The sequence below is a fragment of the Seriola dumerili genome, unplaced genomic scaffold (assembly GCF_002260705.1).
Source record: "Seriola dumerili isolate Sdu_G_001 unplaced genomic scaffold, Sdu_1.0 BDQW01000052.1, whole genome shotgun sequence".
Classification (NCBI taxonomy): Eukaryota; Metazoa; Chordata; class Actinopteri; order Carangiformes; family Carangidae; genus Seriola; species Seriola dumerili.
Genome location: NW_019174307.1, coordinates 13,885,287 through 13,912,662, shown reverse-complemented (window position 1 = coordinate 13,912,662; position 27,376 = coordinate 13,885,287). Strand labels below are relative to the sequence as shown.

The following is a 27,376-nucleotide window of genomic DNA, read 5'->3' as shown; positions in this document are numbered from 1 at the left end:
GAATTAAAAGTTTTGTTTTCATATAGTTAAAACCTCCAAAACATTTATAGTTTTTTCATATTCTTAGAAAACACAGTTTCAGAGCCGAAACAGTCTAGACCTACAAAGCATATTTCTAGAAATAATACTCCAGAGTCAAGCTGATCCTTAAATCTTGAAATGAATATGAACATCCTTTTCCAGTTACATTTGTTTATTTCATACAGATTATGATTACTGCCAGAGGTTTCCCTTATAAAGTTCTGGTTACCTGAACTGAGGATCAGGGTTCATCCGACAGAACCATTTATTTGGCAGCTTTCTGCAGTCGATCCCATCGGGGAGTTTACGCCAGCGCAAACAGTCATCACATTGCACCCAGTTTTGATCTGGTCGCTTCCTGAGGACATAGACAGAGACATGTATCAGAGCATGTGGGGAGCTAGCATGGATAGACAAATATGCATGTAGAATACAGATTGTGGGTCAGTTCAAAGGTACTAACATGGCATCTTCCACTGGTGTGGTGCTGTTTGGATTGTCTTTGCTCCACCTGTAGCGGATTTCTTTCCAGTACTCCTCCAGTTTGATCCCCAAACTGTTCATGGTTTTCCTGTAGCAAAAATTAGGCACTTTACACCTCTAATAAACAAATAAATAAACCCCAAGAATATGATCAAGATTATATAAGAAACTGAATGCAGAATTGATGTTATTACCTGTACTTATCTGTCTCATTAAAGCTCTGTTTGTTGTGGGTAGGATCCAAAAAGTCACATTCTATTATCCCAATGACCCCAACCCCTTGGAAGTTGGCCTGTAGAAGGCAAAGATTCATAAGAGACAAACACCAGATGATAACATTTAGAGCCCCTTGAAAATGTGTAATCGACAGACACACTGACGGTCACAGCAGAAACTCACCTTAAGCTGGCAGCCCACACGTTCGTAGGCTTTGATGAGCCGATTCTTGTGATACATCATAATGCCATAGTGATCTTTGCTTTTTGTGTTATACCCGAAAATGATAGGAACGCGTTTGGTCTAAAATAATCTTTAAGGAAAATCCAAGAGCCGAGATACATGTAAACACTTTGGGAGCACACCCATTTGTCCCAACACATTTATATATGCTCAACACAATCAGAAACCTAAGGAGGCACAGCTCTAAAGAACCTGTGATGAAAGGATACCAGGAAAATGGGCTTGTAGTGGTCCTTTCTGACGGAGGCCAGACTCTTAGCGATGAGCTGCGATTTCACTTTTTGACCACGTATGATGATCTGCATCCGCGGCTTCAGGTACAGAACACTGCAATATGCCTACACCCATCAAAAACACAATTATTCGTTTATTTACAAAAACAAAGGAAAAGTGGTAAAGCCGAGGGTCAAGAGATTCATTTTTATGATATTTTTTTCACTTGGACACACACAATCAAGAGATTATATACAATCAGATGCATTTACATCATTCACAACAACGAGCTCATTTTCACTGATTAAACCACAAAAAGAAAAGAAAAATGAATTTTGTGTGTTTTTGTGTATAATATGTTAGCAAGTGAATGTGTGTGGTAATCTGATGCCTTACGAAGGCATAGCAGTCATAATGATTCTTTTGAGGACAATATTGTTCCTTACCCGCAGTGAGTAAACACTCTGAGGGATGTATGACGTGACCTGTTGAGTAGTGTCACTCATTGCTTCGTAGATATCGGATGGAATTCGGATATCATAATGGTCCTTCGCAAAATCAAACTCTAGTGTATCGGTAGATGTCCTGTTAAGAACATAACATAATGGGCCTCTATAAATGTACATCACTGTACAAATCAGAGGTTTTGACTAGAGCCATAGCACAACACAGTGTAAATTATCTTCTAAAGCTAACTACACCTTAGCTTCTGAAATAAAACATACATCTAAAAATCTGCATGTGTATGTATGTGTGTGTGTGTGTGTGTGTGTGTGGACTATTGACAGACCTGCGGAGATTCCAGATTATGATCCGCGTGCCAGTCTTTCCTGTGGACCAGGGCGGGGTAATGGCATCGAGCTCAGTGAGAAGCTCCGCCTGTGATTTGAAAGGGGAATGTAGGAGGATGTCCTGCAGACAGGTTTTGTGCTCCTCTTTTACAGACAGTAAAAGCTTAAGTTAAGGACAACTTCAAATGGAAACTTAGGACAAACACAAATATGACTGAGATATAATGTGCTTCTCTAGAGGCATAACTATAACTAGGCTGTTTTCACATTAACAGACAAAAATTAAAAATGTGTCAGATCAGGGTTTTGTACAGTCCTCTCGTAAACAATTCAGTTAAGTGCACAGTATTTTAATAATGCCAATAAATCAAGAAGATAGTAAGATATAACATTTCATCCATGAGCATGATATGTGAATTAATCCATCACATAAAGGATATACTTTCCTGTTTTTGTAGGTTCAAAGCAGACAATTGGTACAATTATTTGCTTAGCGTTGATTTTTTCCAGGTAGGTCTGAGAGAGCATCCCCACACATGAAGTGCTGTTTGACTTAGAAAAGACGATGGCATCTTTCCCAAGACGCATGGATCCAGACTTGAAGCCGTTGCCATAGATTCCTATAGGTGCTTGACCATTGACAGCAGTCTTATCACTGTACCCAAAACTTAAGGGAGAGAAATGCAAATATTCTTTAATAAGAATACGAGCTGCATCATAGTTAAATCACATTCATCATCAAAAATTTGAGTTTTTCCAAATCCTATTAATAATTTTTATTTAAAAACTTTAGACAGTGGTCATTATCACAACAATAATGGAAGTGATAATGTGACTATGAAGTAGCCATGATACTCTACAGTGAATAACAAATTAATAACAAATGTCAAACATTAAAAATGATGGCGAGTTTTCAAAGATATCATTACTTTTCCAATTCCAAAAATGTTGCAAAAGTGCATGAACTCTCAAAACTATTTTCAAATTATTTTCCAGAAATACCAAGTAGCAGTGTCTGTACCTGAGCATCTTGTGCATAGCTTCATGGTCCAGTCCATTTCCATTATCCATAAAGCTGAGACACTGTTCTTCTTTGACCACAGTCTTATCAATCCAGAACTGTTTGGCACTGACATCTGGATCGTAGGCATTGTCTTTAAGAAAAAATAAAACATTTTCTGGGGGCATATTAAAGTCACATCAACAGGTTGATTATGTGTTCGACTGGGTTTACTAAGGTCACACAATAATTTGCAATGGCTAGTTTATGCGTAGAAATATTCTCCCTGCAGTAAAAATTTAAACAAGACACAATTGTGTGGAAAAGAAATGTGAATTCATGTTTTATTTGACAGAAATCTGAATGACATCAGACAAAGAGTGAGTGCACCAGATAAAACATTAACAGATACAACAGATACCTAATATTTTACATTTCACATTCTTTTCAATTTGACATAAATCTGTCCTGGTGAGTTCCATTTGCATTTGAATGCATTTAAACATAGCTTGTTTAGATCACAAAAATGTATAGCACATAAGCATAGGATCATCATTTTGTTATCCATGAGTTTCAGTCAAGCAGGTCAACTGGGGACATCAAGAGCACGTGGTAAAAGAAAAACAAAAGTAAAACACCCCGTTTCACATGAACATGAAACCTTAGGATGATGACTCACCTATGAGCTCAGCTATGGCGCTAAAGGGCCCGGTGTGGCTGGTGGAGTTGGTATGAAGAAACTTGGGACAGAGCTGCAAGAGAAGCAAATTATTTACATACATCAGTCTACTCAAATCAACCAATCAATGTGTCTTTAACCTTATTTGAAGTGGCTTTATTACATTATTTATTGCATTAGGGAGATTCATTTAATTGAGGTAATATAGAATGTTAAGGAAGAGAGAGGAGGAGAGAGAGAGATGTGTGGTACTGAAACTTTTGTGATGTAGTTAGACTTTCTGTACCGCAGTCTAATAAACAATCGAACTAAAAGGAAACACACAATTCAACTCATTGGGAAATCGTTTTGCTTTATCCCAACAATATTACAGGTGGTACAAAGACACACTGACTGATGTTTTTAGATCGGCGATCAAACAGCATAGCACAGTAATATGAAGCTTACGTGTATATATCATAAATATATTGGGACAAAGTAGCGGGCTCAACCCATCAAAAGACTGATTACCCGTTTGATTATTTTTCAGTTGAGTACGTTTACGAGAGACACAACTAACTAGCTAACCGGAAGTCAACTTCAGCCTTTCATATCGGCTTTACTCCGTGACTAAGAGTGATTTTCAGGCAGACAGAGCTGCCACCAATAGTGATAGATTTTATGTTATCTATCGTTAGTTCGTCAATCGCCAACTCTCACTCATTAGTAAACACAGAAACTGCGACCACGGAGCACCGTGGAGTCTGTACATGCAGTCAACATATCAAACAGTGTATGTAACCCTATCGCCCACATTAGTGGAATATGTAGGAGAATATTTGCATAGAATATTTGCAACTGTTCACACCAGCCGACGCCACAGTAAGACAGTCAAACGTGCTAATATCAGAGGAGTAATAGCTGCTCACCGTACTAAGAGGAACACCGCGGTCTGTTTGTGCCGTCGCCATATTTTCATTAGTACGGATACCAGTAGGAGGACGTGAGGGCAAACCAAACGCGCAAGACAGCACTGATTACTGAAAAAATATCAAACAATTCTTCTGTAGTCGTTCATGTTGTGTAATGAAAAACGCCATCTTAGGGGGGTATTGACTAATTTCATTGTCCCACTTGTGTTAGTGCAAATGTATGTTGACGTTTGTGAGCTCGTTCTTCATTAGCCAATGCTGCCTAAACTCTTAACGCTTTGCGTGTGTTATTGTCCCATTGATTGAAGACGTGCATTTCAATTCAGCACACCAAAGCGTCAATTGGTTCCATTATCCAACTTGTACGATGCAAATTGAACAAGGAAGTCGAGAGCCGGAAACAGAGACAGCTCGTCTTCAAAGTAAACAAACAGTCTAAAATAATGAACGTAATTCATAACTGTCATAGATTTTTTCCAATAAATTTCCAATGAACACTGGAATTACAATAGATTCTTGCGATTCGTGTATGTAGCTATTCATCAACGTATTAATATTTGTTTAAGGTTACTTGAAGTTCATGCATGGACCGTAACATTTACAAATTACGATACTTAAACTAATTTTAAAAAGTTGCAAAAGGCTACAATAAATTATATTCTTTCTTTACAGTGTTTTCTATGGTGATAACTATTTACACATATATTGAACGTGTCCTATTATCCCACCACTAATGACAGCGCACAGGTTAACACAGACACAAACCCATGTGTTCTCAAATATCTGTAAAGTTTGTAATTTTTTATGATGGGTTTCATAATGTATTTTCCCAATCACACCAGATGTGACGCTCCAGATGATAATAAAATAAATGGTAGCTATAACCACAAACATCGTCACATACAGTATATTATATATATTCGGATTTCATGGGCTTGGAAGCACATATAGAGTATATACCCAATAGATATCATATAATGAAACCGGTAATAATGTTTTGTTCGTGCACAGCTACAAGCATTTAGGGCAGTTCATTTCAATAACCAAACGATAGACAGGAGTGGCGCTGGCATTGGAAGGCTGTGTATAGTGTAAATAAAAGACGACAGAGATCATGGGATAAAAAGGGCTGTGTTGTGACTTTAGTCTCAGCGGTTTCTGTCTGTAGCTTTGTGAAAAAGACAAATGGTCTGCACAGTGCAGTTTCAGCCGAAAAGGGTTTTGCTGCTCTGTTTAGAATGCATTACTGGTTCTTATCCATTTTGTGTGTTTGTACGTTCATTTCCCGATCACTCTATATGCAAATAATTTTTTCTCCCTTTTTGTACATTTATTTGTCCATTGTTCATGGCTTTCATGGGTCTGGATCATGGCAGCTGGTTAAGTATGGTAATCCAGACTTCTTTCTGTGCAGTCATGTCCTCCGGCTTCTACTGAGAGAATTTCTCGCTACATTCATAATATAGAGAACAACTTTAATGTGGAACAGACAAGTTCTGTCCTGTGGTCTTCATTGAAGGATGGCCAAAACATGTTGTAGTAATTACGATGTGACATTGAATATTGTGTGGATGATGTGCTGGAAACACAATGCTTTACCTATAGGCATGTGGTGAAATTGTAACTATAGTGTTTTTATCACAGGTGCTTTACAATTTGCCTCTCATCTCTCATCTCTCTCTCTCTCATACAGAAACACACACCAATGGCAGCAGGAGAAGAGGGTTCAGTGTTCACTGTCATGCCACAGGACATCTGAACATGTGTGCAGGAGGAGCCGGTGACTGAACTGCCAACTCCGTGATTCCTATTATAGGTTTGAGTCCCTGAGCAACCTCCCTCTCATGCAAATGCATGAAAACAAGCAACTGAAGCTGCAAAGAGGAAGCACAGTACTTAAGCTTAATATTTAATTTAATGGAGCTTTTTTCTGTTAATTCAAAACTTGACATCGTCCTTTAAACATCCAAAATAAATTACTTAAACATTCAACACTGTGGAAAAAGAAGACAACAGGCAGTTGTAAAAACTATCAATAATTAACCACAAAGAAAGGCTGATTTCCCTTAAACACCAACATGTATATTACTGAGGTACACCCAATAATATTACAAAGGGTTTTCCTGGTGTACACAAATCACATTCAGTAATTTACTCATAAAACTCTTAATGTAAATATGTGAGGTCCCATAATGACTCCAATAACAATCAAAGAGAAGGTACTCAGCTGGGTCCTGCAGACATCAAATCTTTACATTCTCAGAGTCAGACCGACATACAGTACGTATGTTTATACGAGAGACTGTGGTTAATCAGTTATGTCAAAAGAACAAAAACAGTACTTAAGAAGGTTCTTCACAGTGAATCTGCTATTTGACGTCAAACAAAATTGTAACTGAAACTATCTCTATTATAAGGTGCATGTCTTATAGTCACAGTAGGTAATAATTTGAGGTTTACATAATTATTTTGTGGTGACGTTTTTTAGTCTAAAATCATGTAAAGCAAAGAGAGTAGATGCTATGACACTTTTCAGTTGAGATGATACACATCACGGAGAGAAAGAATTAATACCATATTTTTTTCCAGATATCCAAAAAGCCCATTGAATTAACTACAAGAAAGACCCTTGGATTTTCCAGTACAGATTCAGTGTGAGAGCACCTCAGAGGTACAAGTATTTATGAAGAAATCAGTTAAAACATTAAAAAAACACTTCCTTTTTTCTAATTCACAATACAACATTATCACTGGTTGTGCCTATTTTAGGTATTCCACTTGTATGGCTGCAGGGCAGAAAGCTTAAGAAGAGGAACTTAGTTCATGAAAGCTTCATGCTTGAGTTTTTAACTTTCCATGGAGTCGAGGAACTCTTCTTCAGTGATGTACTCCAGCTTCCTCAGGACTGCGTCTGAACTGGCTGCTGGGTAGTCTGCTACTGGGCAGTGGGGCATAGGGTCGCTGTAAGGGGGAGGGCCCTGGAAGGAACAGCAAAGGGTGCGAAGGAAAGGCAACAGCTGGGTGATGGAGCGCAGGGAGCGTTGGGTGAGGAGGGGAAACTCCAAATGCTCTGTGGAAGATTCCTCACTCAGCCCATTCAGTGTCTGCAATAACAGGTCAGGACATCATAATCAGAGTGAGGTGTGGTCATTTCACAAAACAAAACTTGGTTTATTTTTTTTTTTATCAGACTACACTTCCATAGAAACACATTAGCTCTTGGAGTCTAATGCACCAAATAACATGGATATCTATTACATCATCACCAAACACAAAGTGACAATGCATGACAAGGGTCCCATTTACACCTGGTATAAACATGCGATGCGTATGACATCTAATCAGTGTGTTCTTGTTATCTTGAGTGTCTCTTGATCTCAATACTTGGCAAGAAGACAAGACTCTCTAGGTAACGTGGTAACTCCTACTACCTGCACCCTTTGCAGGCCTTGGTTGAGTTAGCAGGTGGATGCAGAGTTCGGTGACCTTTCAGCTTTTTGGGCACATCAGATTTCTTTTCCTTAAGCATGTGGTCATGCTGTACACACAGAACTTACACCTGGCTAAGATCCGATCGCAATGCGAGCCTGACCACCTCCAAAATTTGGCCTGGCTGATTTGCACACATTTACATCTCTCATTACCATGCGTTCTTTCCTATCCAGATAATGTATCCAGATAGTATTTTAATGCTGGGTGGAAATGGGAGGTGTCCAAAACAAAAAACAAAAAACAGTTGACTTAAAGTAGGTTAAAACAAGTATTTTCAATTAGCTTAGTATAGCTAATAGTAATTCTAAGCATCTCATCAAAATGACCATTGAAGAGTGTACACTTTTAAGTGGAAATGACTGCAAGCCTGAATTTTACTCCAATTTTATTCCAACCCACATACGATCTTACCCCATATCGGTGCTGTATCCCCTCCAGTACTCTGACAACATGGGGTATGCATTCCTGCTCGCCCTCTATCAGCGCAGTCTCCGGGCCATTGTAGCGGGTCACATCCACCTCAGGGACGAATGCCCAGCGATACCTGCACATGGACAGTGACACAGCAAAAGTAAGACAGACAATAACACCCAGACAAAATAACTTATGCAACATCAGAACTAAGACAAAAAAAGACGATATCATATTTTTAAATTCTTTGGTTCTAAATTGGGCTCTTACATCTGAAAGAGTGGTATCCTTTCAGGAGGAAAAGCCAGGGAGGTGTCTAGAAACTTGCAGGCTGACAGGTACATGTCCAACTCTGCTTGAGAGAAATTCACTGGTCCATTTCTTTCAAGGGCTCCACGCACCACTTTAGCCAGCCTAGGTGGTACACAAGAATGTAAAAAAGTATTTTGAGTGAGAGCATCAACAGGATGTCAACAAAACAGGAATCTGTGAGTAAAAGAATGAACTCACTTTGAGACGTCTTTATCTGCCTGCAGAGCTTTCTCTAGACGTGCAAATATGCGAATCTGAAGAAAAAAAAAAAAATCCATTATAATAATCAAAATAGACGCTGGTACAGTATTGGCCCTGTGTATAAACCCACGTTCTTACCAGTTCTGTCACCATGATTGGCCAAAGAGATGTCAGATGCTGGGATGAAATCCGCAACAGGAGAACACGAAACATCAGGAACATCTGGGCTAAAACAGCAGGGCTAGGGTTCATACGCAAAGCCTCCGTGAGACGCTCTGAAAGGAAGAGGGTTTTATAATCGTTAAAGAACACAATCAATCTTAATGTCTCTTTTTTAGCTAGATAAAAACTTAAATAATCATTCAGTAGCGGTAGCAGTACCACACCTTGGATGAGGGGCAGGTAGAGATGATACTGGTCGATTTCTCCACTGAACATGGCAAATGCCTGGCGCTTCAGCAGCATGGGTTTCTGATCTACATTAGCAAACAGTTTCAAGGAGCCACTCTGCATGCCTACATCACAGATAAATAATGGTTTGTAACAGCAAATAATCAAAAGCATCTCTACAATTTGACCATGACACTTCCAGAAAAGATATTTTGACTGCACCGGTTAGAAAATAATTTCTATCCCCTTCCTCGTCTAAACCGTTCATGACTTATTTGAATCCTTGGGAAAGTTGAACTTTATTCTCTTTTGTATGAATTGATTATTTTCACAACCATCACTGTACATCCCTTTCCCAACATGTTTCATTCTACTCCAAAGTAATAAATGAACCTTCTGTATCACAGATTTGCTCACACCTCTAGAAGACAATTGTATCTATACGACATCGCAAACATTTCTGAAAGGCTGTACTCACTCATGAGGTCTTTAAACATGGTCTTCTCATGAGTCAGCAGATGGTCAATAATGGATTTCCAACTATAGAGAACACAGGGAAGTCAAGCAGAGGACAGGAGAAATTGGGTGAATTTAACTGGATTTGTGTAATAAAATCAAATACACATGACAGACAAGACAGTTTCATTTACTCATGGAGATACAGGGTATGTGCCCTTAGCTTTGCCATAATAATACGCATCTGTAGGATTAAACAGAACCCACACTAAATACGAACTGAGAACACCTAATCCATTTGGGCGACCAATCAAAAACATTCCTTCATTTTCATCCCTCTGTAAGCCCTGGTAATAAAATCTAATGTCTGAACAGTTATATGTGTTAGAGCACAATCTGCACGCTCACAATACTTTGGTTTGAGTTTGAATGGATAGAATCACATTTATTACACAAGGAATCACAAGTTTAACTGTCCTAGACAATATCTAAATAAATCCATCATATTATGCTGTTGGAGCGTTCCAGGGTAGGTTCTGTCTTAACCTCTGTTTAAATAAGTTATTATGTCTCTTCTATGTGTGTATATCTTTTGATATTCCAAAAGTTCCTAACTGTAGAAGAGTGGTAAATAATTCCCTTGAATTAAATTCTCATCCAACAGACAAACAAACTAACCTGGGTGCACAGGAGGCATCCATGGTGAAGAAGAGGGGGTCCATGAAGAGCTCAAAGACCTCTTTCTTCCAGGCCCTTTTGGTATAGGCATACCCACTCAGACTGCTCAGCAGCTGAGCACCTGCTTCAAAGCTGGGCATGTTGTAGGCACTAGACGAGAGAAAGACATAGTTAGAGGAACTCTTATTAACACTGAAGGGTCCACATCTGCTACTTTGAGATAACAATGCAACAGTACTTACCTGTGGTTCTTCAGGTATGGAAAAACATAGTACATGAGCCGAGAGATGAGAGGAACAGCTTTCTCCTTCTCATCACTGCGGTATACCATGTCCAGAAGTGGTGCCAAGATCTACACAGTGAGAAAGTGTGTTAAACACTACAAACACACTGACGTAAAAAATGCTATTGATTCGCTCAACATAAATCAAATCACAGAACCCTACCTCAGCCAGGAGTACAAGAGCTTGCACACTGTAAGCCGAGGGAGCTGAGGAGGAAACCATGGTGCTAGCTTGAGCCACTGACTCTGAAAAGGAGAAAAGGAGTGAAAGAATAGTGAGTTCACTTGAGTTCACACACCCATCACTGTCAGTATATGGAATGAAAATTAACCTGAATTTGAATAAACCATCTACATCCGTGCCTCTACCAGTATTACCACCTATCAGCGCTACTTTCAGATGGTACCCGGGGCTATTGCAACACCTGGGCCACTGGGTTTCCATGGATACGGGGACAGGTGTCTACTCTTAGGTCACATTTGAACAGAAAGTAAAAAATATCAAATCCATCCATGGAATACTAAGGGTAAGTGCACCATAGCCAGAGCAGCATTTCCATGGCAACAGTGGTGATTTGTAATCTCCACTTGGTCCAATCTGGCTGGGGGCTATATTGATCCCCTTTGTTCATTTTCTCAACCAGTAGTCAGGAATTGCAGCTGAGGTCATGCATGCATGTATTTGTTAGAGTTATCGAAAGTTACCGCAGTGTTCACCATCCACCTCTGCGTCCTCAGGCTCGGCTGCTTCAGGGCACACCTGCGGCTGAACTTTGACCTCAAGGCTGCGGCTGAGCCAACTGGTCTGCTCCAGAGATGACCCTGCGATCCCACCTACTGCCTCCAGGATCCGCTGAGTGACCTCCTGCATGATAATGTCACCAATGATTTACATATTTACATGTAATGTAGTTTACATGTCATTCAGTAACCAGATTACAGTCAGCTTTCTCCAGCGAGGTGATTTCTTAACTGTCATGTAAATGAGAACCCTGGCTTCTGTAACTGGGGATTAGAGAAACCTGATTTCCCCTGTTGATTTCTCCTGGAGAAATGGCCATCTTCTCTGCCATGTATAAAGGTAACCAGATTTCTAATTGGCTTTTTACAAATGTGCACGTGCATGACACAACAGTGCAGACAAGTAAAGCAGCGGAGTAGACTGGCTGGATGAAAGGAGAGGTCATTACATGGAGCGATGCGTCCTCGTATTTTAATTAAGCGTTCGACCACAATTGAGACTAACTCAAAGTGGCTTATAGAAGTCTAAATAAGTCAGTTTCCGCCCAAGTTGTTAAATTCAGACACTTTACGCTGTGAAGAGGAGCTCTGTTCTTTCTGTCCGCCTGCTGTCTCTCTCGCTGCGTTTTCAGTGTGCTCAGACACAGACACAAAATAAACTGTCTGGAAGCAGCATCTTCTTTCACTCTGATCCATGAGCCATGCTTTGGTTATTGACCTGCTACATTTACTATGGTTCAGGTAAATGCATTCCCTGATTACCCATGTAACCTGGTTTCTCTGAATAACCTGGTTACTTAATTGCATGGAAAACACACTGAATATCAACACAATGCCTCACACGTGCTCTCCCTTGCTATCTCAATCATAACTGTAGCAGTTGAACATGCATCATACCTGCAGGTCTCGAGTATCCTTCTTATTGTCCAGGTTGGGGAGCCTATTAACAAAGTCATTGAGGATTCTGCAAGATAGGAACAATAACTGAATATTATATTTTCCAAAAAGAAGTTAACAAATGCATACAAGGAAAAATGTTTCGTTATTGTCATAAAAATATATTTTGATGATTGTTTGTCTGATCTGTTGAGTGCAAACATGGACTGCAGTGCAATTATTATACAGATTATTCTGCAATGTAGAAGTGCTACTACCACTAATCAGAGTGTGGAATAAGCAATGAATGTGTACAAACTGACCCCAGCAGCAGGAAATGCCCAGGCGGGGCCAGGTTGAGCTGAACAGACTCCCGCAACAGACTGAGAAGAGGAGCAACGTTTTCCTGCAGAGTCTGAGCTGAAATACTGCACGCAAAAACAGAGATTATTACATAAGTGAGTATTTGAGGAATGGCTGTATTAAACCCTGAGGTTTGGACTTTTGGCACTCTATTCTACTACTTACCTCTGGATGTAGGCGTAGCTGAACTGTAACATGGGAATATCTACCAAGACTGATTTCTAATGGAGAAAAAAGTTGAGAATTGTTTTGAAAATCAGTGAAAAGAAACTTCCAGGATACAAGTTTCGAGCATCTGTGTGTGTGTGTGTGTGTGTGTGTGTGTGTGTGTGTGTGTGTGTGTGTGTGTGTGTGTGTGTGTATGCAGGTTTGTGTACCTGGTCTCCTTTGATCTGATGTGGTTTTTTCACCACCTCTTTGACTAACTGTAGGATGGTGTCTGTATGCAAGGTGTTCAGTGATTTCACCAGATCCACAATGGTTAGTCGAGCCTCACTGGCCACAGGTAAAACCTAAAAGAAGATAAGAGTGTAAAGATGCCACTCACTAAAGAAAATCAGTGACTTAGATGTGACTGTGCCCTTTCTTTGTTTATAGACCCACCGCAGGTCTTACTTTGTTTTTATGTCTCCTTTTACTCTTCCTGCTGCTCCATACTACTCCCTGTGAAGCCATCAGCTGAATCCCATACTGCCCAGTCAGAGGGACCAGGAACTCCAGTATTCGCTGCCGTAGGATCTAAACATGCACACACCGTGAATGGATAAAATTTTCCATAATAATACATGCACGTGGCTGAGCAGGAGAAAATATGTGAGCAAATTACAGGATGAACAAACACATACAGCATAAACACCACAGCTACTACAGCATAAATATATTTGTAACACACACCTTGGTGCTTTTAAAATAGACAGAGGTAGAAGTGTGTCTGCTGCTCTGGCCAGAGTCAGATGCCCGCCTCTGAAACTCTTCCCTCATGACCACGCCCCATAACAACGCCATACTACTGAGCATGTCTGGTAGAGCCTCAATCACAGCGTTGCGTGCATTACGGACATCCACAGGATCACAGGCAACCAGGGACTGACAGAGAGAAAGAGAGAAGAAAATGAACGTTGATATTATCATAGATAAACGATAATAAACAGATAATAAATCTGCGTGCATGTATGCTAACTCCTCACCCTCTTGTTGTCCAGTAGACAATAGTGTGTAATAGTGGTCAGGCCTTCTAGCAGAGTCAGAGGGTAGTCAGGGGCGATGTTCTCCCTCCTACCACTCGGGCTGATCAGAAGACACAATAATGAATCAAATATGTGATATAACCTGGTACCAGACACCCGCATTTTTCTGCACAAGCCCAGAAATAATGTACCCAAAAAGTTACAGTAAAACCCTGGTTTCAAGCTTTTGGAGTTTTTCTCTATGACAACACATTGGACTAAAGCGTGGGTGCATTTTATTCATTGGAATCTTGTGGTGAAGATGGTGTGTAGTTTATAAGCACTTGGACATGTGATCTAATTCTCTTCACAAACGATGTTTCTGTTGCTCATTTTAATCTTCTACAAAATCAAAAACAGCTGTTGTGGTGATATGGGATCAGGAGATTTTCAGTCAATGTATAATTTGTCAAGGTTGTGGGAAGAGGAATCTGGTACAGACCAAACACACACACACACACACACACACACACACCTACAGTCCAACTGTAACTGAGAGCCTGCGTTTTTAAGTGGTGCAATCTACCTCTGATTTGTCTTTCCTCCATCATGCTCGTACAGCTTTACCAGCTCGTCCAAGTTCCTGCAGATCTGACTGATGAGCGGAGCCACAATGATGCCTAATGAGCGTCCTAAGTAGGGCAGAGAGGAGCACAGCAGTGACACCCAGTGGGGGTGCATGGCATAGCCGTACTGCGGCTGCAGAGCCCTGGCTGCAGCAGAAACAAACATTCCTTGGGCTGTGATGGGGTGACTTTGGACGTACTGGGCTGCCTTGATGGACTGTTGGAAAAGGACTGCAGTTTGCCACTCACGAGCAAGGGGGGTGCTAGCAGTTGGCGACTCGCGAGGATCCCCTGGCTGGCCAGATGCTCCACCTGACCCAGCTGTTGAGACAGCCCCACCAAGCCACACATGGTACTCGAGGACTATGAGAGCCTGAAGGAGTTTAAGTAATTCCATTTGTAAGGTGTATTGTTCCTGCCCCACTCCTGATCCAAGATTCACCAGGCTCTCCTCTGACAGGCCTCCCTGTTCATCCAGGAGCTCCACATTTCTGGGTGGTCCCTTGTCTATTCCCTTCTGGCTGACATACATGGATGCAGAAAGTGTAAGCAGAGCATATTGCTGCACTTTACATCCTGAGAGGAGTCTGCGGATGGACTCCAGACTGGCCCCACTGGCCTCTTGTCCTCGTGCCATGCAGCTAAGCTGGTTCACCATTCGGGTGAGCACCTCCACACTCTTCACCTGAACCTCCCTGTTCCCCTGCAGGTCAAGAGGTCCAAGGCTCAGGTAGGAAGGGTAATGAGAGCGCAGGAATCGCAGGCACAGGGACACCAGCAGTTCAATGAGAAGGGATGGAGGCACAGAGGGGGAGGAGGAGGGGGAAAGCAGGCAGCCGTAGAAGCCTTTGCCATCCTGAGCCTGTTGATGTCGCTGTAACAGATTCGAAACCAGGTTTAAATGTGCAGCAGAGCTCGTGTCCAGAGAGGTGGAGGAGAGAGCATCCACCAGAGGGCACTCAGCACTGCTCCTCAGCAGGCTGTCTAGCAGTGCCAGGCCTTGGAGCAGATGGCGCCAGCCGCCCGCCACAGGATACAGCAGCACATGTCGGAACAGAGAGTCGATGGCCTCTCTCTTCTCACGCTCCTGTTTTAACAGGCGAGACCTGGCCATGGCCTCCAGCTCTAAATCCTCTTCATCTTCACTTGACAGAGAATCGGAAGCCTGTGTGTGCTCAGACTCTACCCTCCTCAGGCCATTGACCACGCCTCCTTCCTCAATGCTGCGGTATGGAGCGGAGCCAGAGCTGGAGTTCTCCGTGGATACCTGGGCACCACTGGTGTCAGCTGACTCTGTGTGTTCACTCTCCGCCTCCTCCTCGTCCTCCGCTCTATCCTCCTCCTCTTCTGTCTCTTCGCTCTCACTCCTTGACAGCACTAAAGAGTCAAGTGGCTTGACCAGCTCTGGACCGCTGTCTAACTCTGCCCACAGGGATTCCCGGTCCACAATGTTGGTGAGATTTAAGGTGGTGACCTCTGTCGCCATGGCATCCGCAGATGTCCCAGATGTTTTGGTGGAGCTTCGACTTCTGCTGCTTAGAACCTTCAGGTTACCTTTAAAGCAAAGGGTATATCATCTTAATAAAGCATACAGCCAACCCAAAAAAGTTGATTCTGAAACTCACATTTAATTTCACTCATGCAACATACATACTGCGGATACATACACTTACCAGCGGTGAGATTTTGTTTGACGCTGTGAATAGAACAACGCTGGGTGGAGGGGTGAAGCAGCAACAACAGAATAGGCTCCAAGATTCGAATCACGTCACTGAGGGACAGAGCCCTGACCAGCCAGCACTGAGCCGCTGCACGTATTGAACCATCGGTGCAGCTCAGGCTGTCCACCACAACACACAGAGACCTGAGAGAGACACACATTTCAAAAGCATTTGGACAGTTGTTAGAGAACAAATATGCAACCGCTGTCAGAATCAACACAAGTGCTACTGCTTCAATTAAGGTTTCACTCGTCACACTGTGGGACACTTGCATAAAGTTTTCTCAGCTTTGTTGTGCTAGTTCCCACTTTGCCTCCTTGTGCAGCAGGTTAATCCACTATCAGAGCAGCACTGACCCACATGTAGGAGGTGTGAACTACATAAACAACATAAGACAAGTGTTGAGACGAAATATAAAGTCTTCAGGAATGACAAAGAGACTCAGTATATATATTAACAGACACTACCCTCCATTTGTCTTAAATGTATCCCACTTTTCAACTGCGTACTAACCGGTCAAAGGAGCGATTGAGAGACATGGTCCTACTGGACTGGATCTCCCGGGTCAGGTGCCATAACACTGTGAAGCGGTGCAGTGCTTCCAGTCTAACAGCCTGGGGCAGAAAAACACAAGGCAAAAACAATTAGCTTATTTGCTCAACTGATTACATTTCCAAGTCGATCTGTTTGCGCGTCCCAGTTAAACTGACACATCTAGAGGATGCTGGGAAAAAATGTAAAAGTGAAAACAGCTTGTGGTTCAGTGAGTGCAGACATACACACCTTGTCTTTGTGCATCAGCGCCTGACAGATGATGTCTTCACAGATTGAAGATGATGGGGCCAAACAGTGAAGCCTGTAAAAGAGTTCCACACAGGAAATGTGCTGCTCTCTCCGCTCCATGTCCAGCTGGCTCCACAGTACCTGGGACACCCTCTGGGTAACAGCACAGAATCACAAAATCTTAAAATACCACATTTATATGACAGCTCTGAGTGATTCAGACATGTTGATTATCTTACCTGATAGAAATCTGTGCCCTCCTCTATGGCCCGTAGCACAGCTGGGTAGATGGGAGGCACAGTGACCATCTGCAGGCGCCCACTCAGAGGGTTAGAGTCAGAGGTCTGGTAGCGTCTGTGCTTGTCCTGGATGACCAGTGCCAAGGACTGGGAGTGGTTGATAAGTTCCAACAGGGAGGCCACTGCTGTGTGTTGGATGTTATAGTCCCTGGACAGGCAGCACAGCGTCATCAAGGACCGCAGCCATACTGGCAGGCTGTCCACGTCACTGCCTAAGGAAAACAACAACGTATTAATTACTTTTTTGTGGGTTAAAGCATGTAAATGACAGTCATATTAAGTCAGCTGCATGAATACAACCCATCTGTGAGCTGACCTGTGTGGCCAAACATGTCTGTGTGGAGAGCCAGAGTCTCCTCTTCACTTAGGTAGACAGGGAAGGTGGTGCACTCCAGCAGCAGGTGGCAGGTAGCGGTGAAGGCCTGTCGACAGGCCTCAGAGATTTCTGCCCTGCCTCTGGGCATGAAGCCTGCCGCCCAGTCCAGACATCCTAACTTCCCACGTTCCTTTTTCTTTTCCACTGGGGCCGCTGAGAGCTGGGCGTCAGCTGTAGGGCGAGGTTTAAGTTTGTTTGGAGTGAACAGTCCAGTCAGTTTGTCTTTAATTTCACGTCCGCCTATGCTCATCAACAAAGTCTTCTGATCCACAGAGGCATCAGTTAGGTCAGGCTGGGGTGCTTCCTCAGGTCCCCTGATGTCCTCCACCTGCACGAGCAGGTATCTGAAACACGACAGGGGTGAAAAGATTTAGAGATCACAGTTCACCCACAGAGAGGTCCATTCATATTGCAACTAATGTGACAATGACGCAGTAGTTTACCTTGTGGTTATGAAGGACAGTATATCCTGCAGACACAAGGTCATTGTGTCTACACTGCCTCCCTTCCTCCACACTCCTTCACCTTCTTTGCAAATTCCATTCCCCTCAGCCCCCATCCCCATCCCTGGTGGGAGATGCTGCTCTGACGGTGAGGCACTGATCCCCAATCCGCTGTCCTCAGACCTGAGCGCTGGGTAAATACCATTTGCAGGCTCTGCCTCATCAACTCCATCTCTGTTCAGCTCTTCATCTCCATGGTGACCATTAACCTGATCAACGCTGCCATCTTTCTCTCCCTCCTTTTCAATCTCCTAGATAAAGTATTTTTTTTTTGGTGAGGCACAGTCAATCATTAAAAATATTTAAAAAGAAATTGGCACAAATGAACAAAATGTCTAACCTGCACTTCTTTGCCTTCCTCGTCTGGTGTCTGTAAGTCGCCCTCTTCCGTGTGAGCCCCTGCCTCAATGTCTAAGTAGGCCACAGGCATTTGGATCTTACTGAGGACCTTGAAGCAGGCACGCAGGCTGTGTGTGACATCCTCCAGGCTAATGGAGTCCATGTGGCTGTGCAAGGTCCTCAGCATGATGCCCAGCATCTCTGGGAGGAACTGGAACTGGATATCAGCATGGAGCTCCTGAGGATAAAAACAAACAGGTAGAACATACTGTTTCTGTACTTAAAAAAAATTCAGGTTTGTATTTGTTTGTTTTGTTTTGGAACCGACGAGCAGAGGGATGCAGTTTTGCTCAGTAAGAGAAAACAACCCAAGAAGAGTTCAGTCTCTTGTCCAATATGGACATGAGGAACTGGGGATCGAACCAACATCCACAGGACCAACCTGTGGTCAGTGGATGTCGTGTTCTACCATCCTGAACCACAGCCACTAAATTATTATCTGTTGTTCTGGGTCTAAAACGCACACCCCTCTGTCTTTTTCTGGTCTTAGTTTTACTGCCACCAACTTTGTTATACAAGGAAGGGAACTACTGATGTGCAGGTGTGTGTGTGCGCGCATGTGTGTTGTTTACCAGAGGAAGAACATCAAGCAGGAAAATGATGAGAGTGCACATCTCTGTAACAGAGGGAGCAGGATGACTGCGGTCCTGTTGAGGAGGTGTTGGTGGGTCATCTTTGCCACTAAAGAGAAAGAATAGAATAAAATGATCCTGTCTTGAGGATAAACAAAGAAAAGCACATGCGCACTTTCTGTCACCACTATATACTACATCTTCAACACCTGACAGACCTAGGTTTTAGAGATAAACATGCAGTCAAACTTTCTGTCAGTCAACCCCGTCGTACCTGAGAGAAGTGCAGAAGCGTCGCATCATGTACTCCCACAGGTATTCACTGTTCATGGAGCTGGCGAGCATATTCACCGTCTTTATGATATCTGATGCATTCTTATTCTCTTTTATCTTGCTGTTTAGGAAAACAAAGCAAAATCACCATCTGTTTCTGTGTTCACTTGGTTGCCATTTTGTCGCATGTTCAGTGAAATATGTATTCAATAGTGAACGCCATCACATCTGTGTTATCATCTATGACTCTCACCTGGCTAGCTGGTTGCCTGAGAGCCCTGAGCTGGTGATGGTGTCCTCGCCCAGCATCTCTCGACAGTAGCTGTAGAAGGCTCGGACCACCTCCAACAACACACTGCTCAAAACAGCTGGACCTGAGCAGAAACATCATCATTACAACAGTGAAACAAGCTTAGAGTAAGGCCGAGACATTGACAAAGAGAGGTGGATCAAGTAATACCAACCGATCTCCGGTTTATCCAGCAGGCTGATGATGATGCGAAAGGGCCTGAGGTATCCAATCACAGTCTCTGGGTCACTCTCCACATCCTTCTGTTTGAGGATGTTAATCAGAGCCTGAAGTCACAGAAATGAGCAGATGAGAATGAGAGAAAAAAGTACCAAACATACATTAGTAATCTGTTCAAATAGACACACCTGACCAAGATGTTACATGTGAATTAAGGCTCCTATCATTCACTGTAGTTGCAAAGTAACTCTTTTCACTCAAAAACGTATTATTTAAAATATTTAAAAGGAATTGTTTAGTTTAGACATTTTGTTTTATATAGGAGATATTTGTGTAAATCAGCTTATTCGCTTTTTTTTATTTTTTTAATTGTCTTCTTATGTGGTCTGCTGGTTGCCTGAAACCTCACGGTAGTGGTGTACCTTAATAATTACCGTACCAACATGAGAGTGATATTGATTTTCTTATCCAACTCCGAGCAAGAACATGAATAAGCATATTTCCCCAAATGTCAATATTGACAAATCAGGCTATAATAAAAAAAATATACATACAGTATATTTATGTATTTTTAAGGGTTTGGTGCTTGTGTGCAAGAATATGAGTGAGTTACCTGTACAAGGAAATCTCTAGAGTAGGTGTTGAAGTAGTACGATGTATGTTCCTCTATGGAGGTGGAGAGGGTGGGGTGTGGTGCCACCATTTCTCCTTTTGTGTCTGTGCCTGAAAATAACATACATACACATGAGGACCAACATTAGCAAGTGATACATGATGATGGTGTGATACACACGATTCATCAGTGAAGTGAGCACCTAGGAGCCAGGCGTAGAGGCGTCTGTTAAGGGACATGTCTCTGCGGAGCAGTGTGAGGGAAGCTGCGGACACCACAGTGATCATGTCCTCCACACTCAAAGCAATACAAGTCTCCGCTGGGTCCTAAACCAACAACAGAAACAGTGACCGACAGTAAGCTGAGGCACAACAGGAAAGAATGGCAAAGTAATGGTACGACAGTGGTGGAGTTAGAAAACAAGACAGTTATACACAATATTTTCATTAAAAAAATGTTTAGCTATTGTCTTTATCTGATATATATTACACACAGTGATCTAACCAAGACTCGGTTAAAGAAGATTTTCACATTTTCCATCACTAAGTGTATCTTTTCCACGACAATCCTCGGGTGTACAACATATTCTGTGTTTCAAGAGCAGCAAAGGGTTTTGTTGGGCCTCAGTCCATTCAAATGGTAGGGACCACGAGTTCTTTTGTATACACACAATGGAGGCCATTTGAACCCAGTCCCCCAGAATCCTTTACCTTTCACACCTTGCCAGAAAAACAAGAGAGAAGGGTGTATATGTGTGAACCTACCAGGCATGTAGCAAAGGGGAAGAAGAAGAGCAGAATTTCAAGCATGTTCCTCTGCACCAGGACGTTTGAATCTTGCAGAGAAAGACACACCGACTTCACCTGGACACAGACAGAGGCCGAGAAGTTCAGGCACATGACAAAGGGTGGTGATGGAGCAAACTGTAGAACTAAACGGAAACATGATTGCAATCTGTCCATACTACAAAAATATCCCCACGAGAGTAGATTTTGATTATTAAATGTGTTTCATGTCACATGTGAGCAGTGAGACAAACACAAACACTCACCACTAGGCGATGGTCGTAGCCTAGCATGTGTGTCTGCTGGTGCAGGGACACCATGCGGTCAAAATGTGTGACAATGAAGACTGAGGCGGGCAGCCGCACCATGGGGCTCACCACCATACTGCCCCAGAGTGCACCGTAAAAGACCTGCTGACCCACCAGCAGTGACAACTTGAGCAGCAACGCATCAGTCCTGGAGGGAGAGGGAGAGAGAGAGGGAGAGAGAGAGAGAGAGAGAGAGAGAGAGAGAGAGAGAGAGAGAGAGGACAAAATGGAGAGAACTCACTGACATGTGTTCAACAACATATCTACTAATAAATCTATATTTCTGACAATAAGAAGGATTTAGAATATTCGTCAGGCTTATCCTTAAAATTTAAAAAACAAGCACAAAAGAAAGGTTTGACATAATTTCTGTCTTTTTTTCTGACAAAAACAATAAGTGGTGTGTACCTGTCGTAGACCTCCAGTCCCTCCTCCAGGCCTGGCAGGAGTCCTGTTATGAAGGCCTGAAGACTGGGCAGCAAAGCCCTCTGCAGCGGGAGATAGTAACGTTCATACAGAGTCAGCAGCACAGGCTTCACTGCCATGGCTGCATGGCCCAACAGCGGGAACAATCCTGAGCTAAAAACCAGATAGACACACAGGTCATAAAAACACCCCACTTATAATCAGGCCAGCACAATCCTTGAAGCAGTAAAAGATTGAAGCTATTTTTTTTCCACCTGTAAATGAACAGATCCTTGGCCAGCCATTTTGTTCCAATGATTTTGAAGATGACCTCATAGGTCTCAAGAGCCTTGAGGTGTACGCCGCTGGGCAGGGCCGGGTGTAGGCACTGTGCCAGACGCTTCCCTATGATCAGCCTCTTGGGTAGGAGTGAGTAACGGAGGTTACTCTGCAGGGCCTGACAGAAAGAGAGAGACAATGAGGAGAAGGTGGATTGCCCATCAACCAAAGAGTTAATGCACCGAGAGACAATTTAGCAAAACCATACAACAAATAAAATAAAGCCAAAAGACACACTGGATGAACAGGATTTTGTGCATAACATGAAATTTTTATCTCCCTCACCTTCTCTGTGTACTTTAAGGACTAATTCTTGTGCATCAACACACAAAGACACTCCAAAGTAAATATATGCCCCAAATAAATGGCCAGAAGACTTGAGCAATAAAGCTGTATAACACAGAGTCAAGATGAGAGAGAAGAACTTCCTCATAACTACAGAGAACTAAAACACACGTAGCAGCTGTGAAACTTACACCTGCAAAATATAGACACAGAAAAAGGAAATACTGATGTGAATTCAGTCATTCAATTCAAGTCATTAACAGCTACAGTATTTCGGGTCTTCTTAGTTCACCATACCGTACCTTATTGAGCTTTCCCAGGGAGGAGATAAGATCTGCCCACTCACTCGAAGACTCAAAGTTTCGCAGCGCTTTCTCAATGACTGCCGCATAGCTACGGTAACGGTAGTCATTCTGCAGCTCTAACTCCTCAGGATCCATATTATATCAGTCTGATCCCAGCATGTTCAGCACAATGTGTCTGGAGAAGAGGCGAGACAAATGAGAGGTTTTGAGGAAACAAACAACAAGTTTATCAAGCTCAAAAGAAGAATCAGTTCTGCGAAAGTATCTGTCTGTCTGCAACCTGCTGGATTTCCCTCTGCCTCTGAGGCTTGTTTATAGCAAATAAAATTAGCCAATTTAGCTCTGTTCACTGACATACACAAGCTCCAGGGCGAAAGGAGACAAATGTCCTCATTCATGAATGGTCAGAGTTTGTCTGATTGACCTGTCTCTCGGTCTGAGGAGGGAGGAGTCCTCACACAAACTCTGTATGCACTTCTAGAGAAAAACAAGTTATGGACTGGGTACAAACATACACAGGGATACAGTTTGTTTACGTCGTCTACACAGTGAAACTTGAAGCCTCATTAGTTGAGAAGGAATTGAAAAAACAATGACAAATTATGACCTTATAAAGCTGTTATAACAAAGATGTCGGGAAACAGTGGCCTTTTTACACATCCACAGCAGAGACAGACCAACATAACCATTTGTTTGGAATTGTGTTTCTTGCCAAATGCTGAATCCAGTAATCACTCTCCTTGTCTTCTCAAGGGAAATATCTGGCTCTTTAGCTGCGAAATGTTCCACTAATGTTCACCATCTACTTCACTCTGCTCGTTGGTAATGTGCAGGTAGGCTTCACTGGTTTTATCAGAGCTTTTTTTGTTGGAAACATCTGCCTGCTGCAGCTGGAAATGACAGTGATGAGGGTGGTGAGCCAAAAAGTAAAGTTGCGGCCCATAAAACAAAAAGAAAAGAGTTAAAAAATTTTGCGGGTTCATCACTACAAGCAACCACTTGTACATTAAATTTAGTCATTTGATCCTTTGTTTATATAATAATGTTGACTAATTTAAGAGGGTCCTGAGGAAGAACTAAGACATGGGAAGGATCTAATTTTAGGCTACACTAGCAAAAAATACACCATAATTTGCTACAAAATACCTGACAGCTAAATATATTTTATGATCTACAAAGAGTAGCTTTCTGTCTTTCAAGCACATGGCAAAGGCGGTGGTGTGAGAGCGTGAGTGTGTGCATGTGTGTGCATGTTGTGTATTTGAATACAGCTAGAGATGGGTGGGGGAGTAGGATGGCAGGATTAGAGGAGCACAGACATCTGGACTCCCCGTGGCTGAGCTGATGGAGCTTTACCATCGTGGACAAGCCTGACGACACGTGCTCAGGATGGCAGCGCATTAGTGCTGAAACAAACAGGTGACTCTACAGAAAAATGATCAATGATAATTTAATAACTGACTACTCTTTTACCCAGCAGCTGCTGGTTAAACCTTTGAAAATGTGATGGTTTGCTGATTTAAATCTCTACAAAGTAAATACTGTGGGTTCTTTGACACTTGAATGAAAATAAGCAATTTAAGGACACCAGTTTAGCCTCTGATAACTTGTGATGGGCAGACCTGCAGTACAATAATAAAGTAAAAAAAGAAAAAAGAAAAAACCTAACCCAGCTCTAGATCTGTTGGAATAGCACAGAGAAAGAGGTTGTTTGGTGGTTTGTTTCTTGTGAAGACAAAACTGTACAGTGAGACAGTCAGCAAGTGAGAGAAAACTGGGGTCATAGTAAGTAAAATGAGTGAACATCAAACTGCCAAGCGATGAAGAGTGATGGAGAGAGCATCTCTCCTCTCATCTCCTGACTGGACCGTACAAACTGTCAGCAAGTAAACCTCATCAGTGATTCCCAAACTCCTTCCATGAACCAATGACACTGCAGTACCTTACTAAAGATGCAAATATTCAAATATGAACCCAGGGTTGCCACCATGGAGCCAAAGCAACCCTAATGATAGATCAGTCAACTGTGTTGTTTATATAATTACATAACACAAAAACCTGTGTTTAGATAAGGGTTCTTTACATTTAGTTATCAACTAGTGACGACATTTTACATTAGAAAAATGTATTTGTTGCCATCTTTAAAATGTAACTGTGTCACCAGTGCCATATTTAATTAATAAAATAATTTAACTGTATATAATTATGTGATATGTGTCACCATCAACTTTGTTTAAAGACGTCAATTTCCTTTGCTTACATGCAGCCATTTCTGGTATCATTTACATTAAGACCTTTCATCACGTTTTACAAACCGTGCCTAGAAGTGATCAAATTGCTGAAATATAAACCCTTCTTACCAATGAAAGCCACATGCAGGACTCGTGACCTCAGCATTTGTAAGCCCTGGCTACCACCCTGTCAATGGTGGATTAAACTTTCCATTGTGCTTTTCCCCCCACTGACAGCTTTGATATTAATATTTCAGTACTTGAAGACAGCATGTGAAAGATGAATCCGTCTAAATGGAAACTATCCTTTCATTAAGTGATCGAATCCTACACGGATCTTACTCAGATGTTTTGATGCACACAGACCACAATTCTTCTTGCAAAAAGACAACCAAGCAAATGAGGATCCTAAACACCCTGCTTAGTCACAGGTGACAGCTTGATAATCAAATTGTGTTGGCCTAGCAGAACTGTGTACATTCACACTTCCCTATTGTATGCATCAGCAAAACACCAAGTGCAATAAAAAAAAAAAAAAAGAACTATGCATTTCTACAGGCTGTTGCTGAGCAGAGGAGTGTGTGCTTTGAGGGTGGACACTATGGCACACAACAAGCCCAGCTGTGGACTGTGTCACCTGACTGACACCACCACTACAACAGGCTTTAATGTGACGTGTTGTGAGATTGCACACGAGCAGACACTGCATACAACATAAACTGAGGCCAAGGAAGCAGTTGGCTGCTGCATCTTAAATGGCCTGTGATTATACTGTAGCATCAGTGGAGTCTACTGCTCAGTATTATGTAACTGCACGACCTCAGACCACAGGCTGGATGATAACATCTCTGCCTAAAAGACTAGATATTTTCACTGTAGTGATATATGCTTGTGTACAGCTAGCTAGCTTATTTAACCAATACTACAATTGAATTATTCGAAGATATAGCTAGCTGTCTATTAATAACGTAACTTTACACATATTTAAATGGCAAGGTTTCATTTTTTTTTTTCATTTTTAAATGAAGACAGCATGTGCCGATTGGAAAAACAGCACCGCCGTAAACAAAATTAGCCAGATATCAGGTGCATCAATGACTCACCAACTGCGAAACGAGCCCAGGACGAACCGGAACACACTCGCTTCAAAGCACCACGACTCCAACAAGTCCGGTCCTCATAGTGAATATCCCACGCTACCGTGGCCCGAAGAAAGGTGGTGGCAAACCGGTAATTTGTTCTGAGGATGCGTGTATATGTGTGTGGTCCGCAACCATCGCCAGAGTACCAGGGCTGATGATAGTCACAACCAACGGGGCGGGATCCTCAAACTCAGCTGATACAGAGACGTACACTGACGCGCAGTTCACTTCCGCCCAGAGAAGGGGTGGGGCGGGGGTATTTTGAACAGTAAAGGAGATATTTGTTTTTAAACTGTCATTAAGAAGTCAACACACGACGAACTTTTACTTAATTCTCGCCCGGAGCAAAAAGAAACCAGTTTCTCTCCGTGCAGCTTTAAAAATTAGATGTAGACGTTACTGTGAACTCACTGCCCTCCGGCTTTGGTATAATCCAGGATGTGCAATGTTTACAAACCTCTCACCTCACTGTCAGATATTTTTTGACAATGACCACAATGTACTGCTACCATACAGTCGATGCAGTTTTTTTTTATTGTTACTCTAAATAAAGATGTCAGATGAAATATATGTATATAAGTGGTTATTGTTATATAATGTAGAACTAGACCACGATCTTTTAGATACAACGAAAATAGGCAATATCCCCTTTCATAGCCTTAAAAGCACAGGTGCAATAAATAATACAAACTATAATTTTTGGGGCTGATGCTGGTATCAATATCTGAGGGGGTCAGAAATTCTGTAGTGGAAGAAGTACTCTGATCCCATACTTGAGTTAATGTAAAGATATTTAATTACAGGTAAAAGTCCTGCATCCAAAATCTTATTTAAATCTACAAGCATTAAAACCGAAACATACTTTGCTGCTCCGAGTACTCATTATGGAGCAGAATTACTCCTGTCAGTCCTCTTATTGGACTATTATTTCATACATTAGTATGTGAGCAGCCTTACTGTTCTAGTTGGCTGGTGGAATCAGCTTTAACTATTTTATATGCTGCTGGGTAGTTTAA

General features: G+C 42.2%; 2 protein-coding genes across 3 annotated transcripts in view; both read right to left on the bottom strand.

The window, feature by feature from the left end:
• morc3 (MORC family CW-type zinc finger 3) overlaps positions 1 to 4,588 on the bottom strand; it is a 10,172-nt gene extending 5,584 nt beyond the window's left edge. The window contains exons 1-11 of the mRNA XM_022740659.1: positions 4,555 to 4,588; positions 3,647 to 3,719; positions 2,989 to 3,145; positions 2,408 to 2,634; positions 1,967 to 2,123; positions 1,623 to 1,761; positions 1,173 to 1,301; positions 904 to 1,023; positions 699 to 796; positions 485 to 592; positions 251 to 379 (exon numbers count right to left, since the gene is read on the bottom strand). Of these exons, the coding sequence (XP_022596380.1) occupies positions 251 to 379; positions 485 to 592; positions 699 to 796; positions 904 to 1,023; positions 1,173 to 1,301; positions 1,623 to 1,761; positions 1,967 to 2,123; positions 2,408 to 2,634; positions 2,989 to 3,038 (1,157 nt within the window). The 5' untranslated portion in view covers positions 3,039 to 3,145; positions 3,647 to 3,719; positions 4,555 to 4,588. The remainder of the gene's footprint in view (positions 1 to 250; positions 380 to 484; positions 593 to 698; positions 797 to 903; positions 1,024 to 1,172; positions 1,302 to 1,622; positions 1,762 to 1,966; positions 2,124 to 2,407; positions 2,635 to 2,988; positions 3,146 to 3,646; positions 3,720 to 4,554) is intronic.
• A 1,893-nt stretch (positions 4,589 to 6,481) lies between these two features.
• On the bottom strand, positions 6,482 to 26,509 carry dopey2 (dopey family member 2). 2 transcript variants are annotated; one of them, XM_022740425.1, is made up of 38 exons: positions 26,322 to 26,509; positions 22,985 to 23,162; positions 22,334 to 22,515; positions 22,062 to 22,232; positions 21,612 to 21,801; positions 21,325 to 21,423; positions 20,763 to 20,886; positions 20,561 to 20,670; positions 19,943 to 20,054; positions 19,732 to 19,852; positions 19,480 to 19,599; positions 19,206 to 19,314; positions 18,575 to 18,811; positions 18,175 to 18,485; positions 17,672 to 18,075; positions 17,296 to 17,567; positions 17,057 to 17,209; positions 16,787 to 16,887; positions 16,226 to 16,416; positions 14,513 to 16,106; positions 13,948 to 14,047; positions 13,655 to 13,846; positions 13,376 to 13,498; positions 13,138 to 13,272; positions 12,926 to 12,981; positions 12,721 to 12,825; positions 12,419 to 12,485; positions 11,486 to 11,645; positions 10,944 to 11,026; positions 10,740 to 10,849; positions 10,498 to 10,647; positions 9,842 to 9,903; positions 9,360 to 9,488; positions 9,112 to 9,248; positions 8,971 to 9,026; positions 8,731 to 8,874; positions 8,461 to 8,593; positions 6,482 to 7,661 (listed from the first exon to the last, which is right to left on the bottom strand). In XM_022740425.1, exons 2-38 carry the CDS (start codon positions 23,120 to 23,122, stop codon positions 7,404 to 7,406), a joined length of 6,939 nt encoding a protein of 2,312 aa, XP_022596146.1. In that variant the 5' UTR covers positions 23,123 to 23,162; positions 26,322 to 26,509; the 3' UTR covers positions 6,482 to 7,403. The 2 variants fall into 2 exon arrangements, with proteins under 2 accessions (XP_022596146.1, XP_022596147.1); XM_022740426.1 differs by having other exon boundaries at positions 9,360 to 9,449.
• Between the last annotated feature and the right edge of the window lie 867 nt (positions 26,510 to 27,376).

What these genes read in the sequence shown, in the direction of transcription:
- dopey2 (XM_022740425.1), bottom strand. Translation starts at nt 23,122, where the DNA reads ATGGATCCTGAGGAGTTAGAGCTGCAGAATGACTACCGTTACCGTAGC. An exon ending in ATCAGATCAAAGGAGACCAG is followed by an intron (nt 12,982 to 13,137) that starts GTACACAAACCT and finishes TTTCTCCATTAG; the next exon opens with AAATCAGTCTTGGTAGATAT. An exon ending in CAATCATGGTGACAGAACTG is followed by an intron (nt 9,027 to 9,111) that starts GTAAGAACGTGG and finishes TTTTTTCTTCAG; the next exon opens with ATTCGCATATTTGCACGTCT.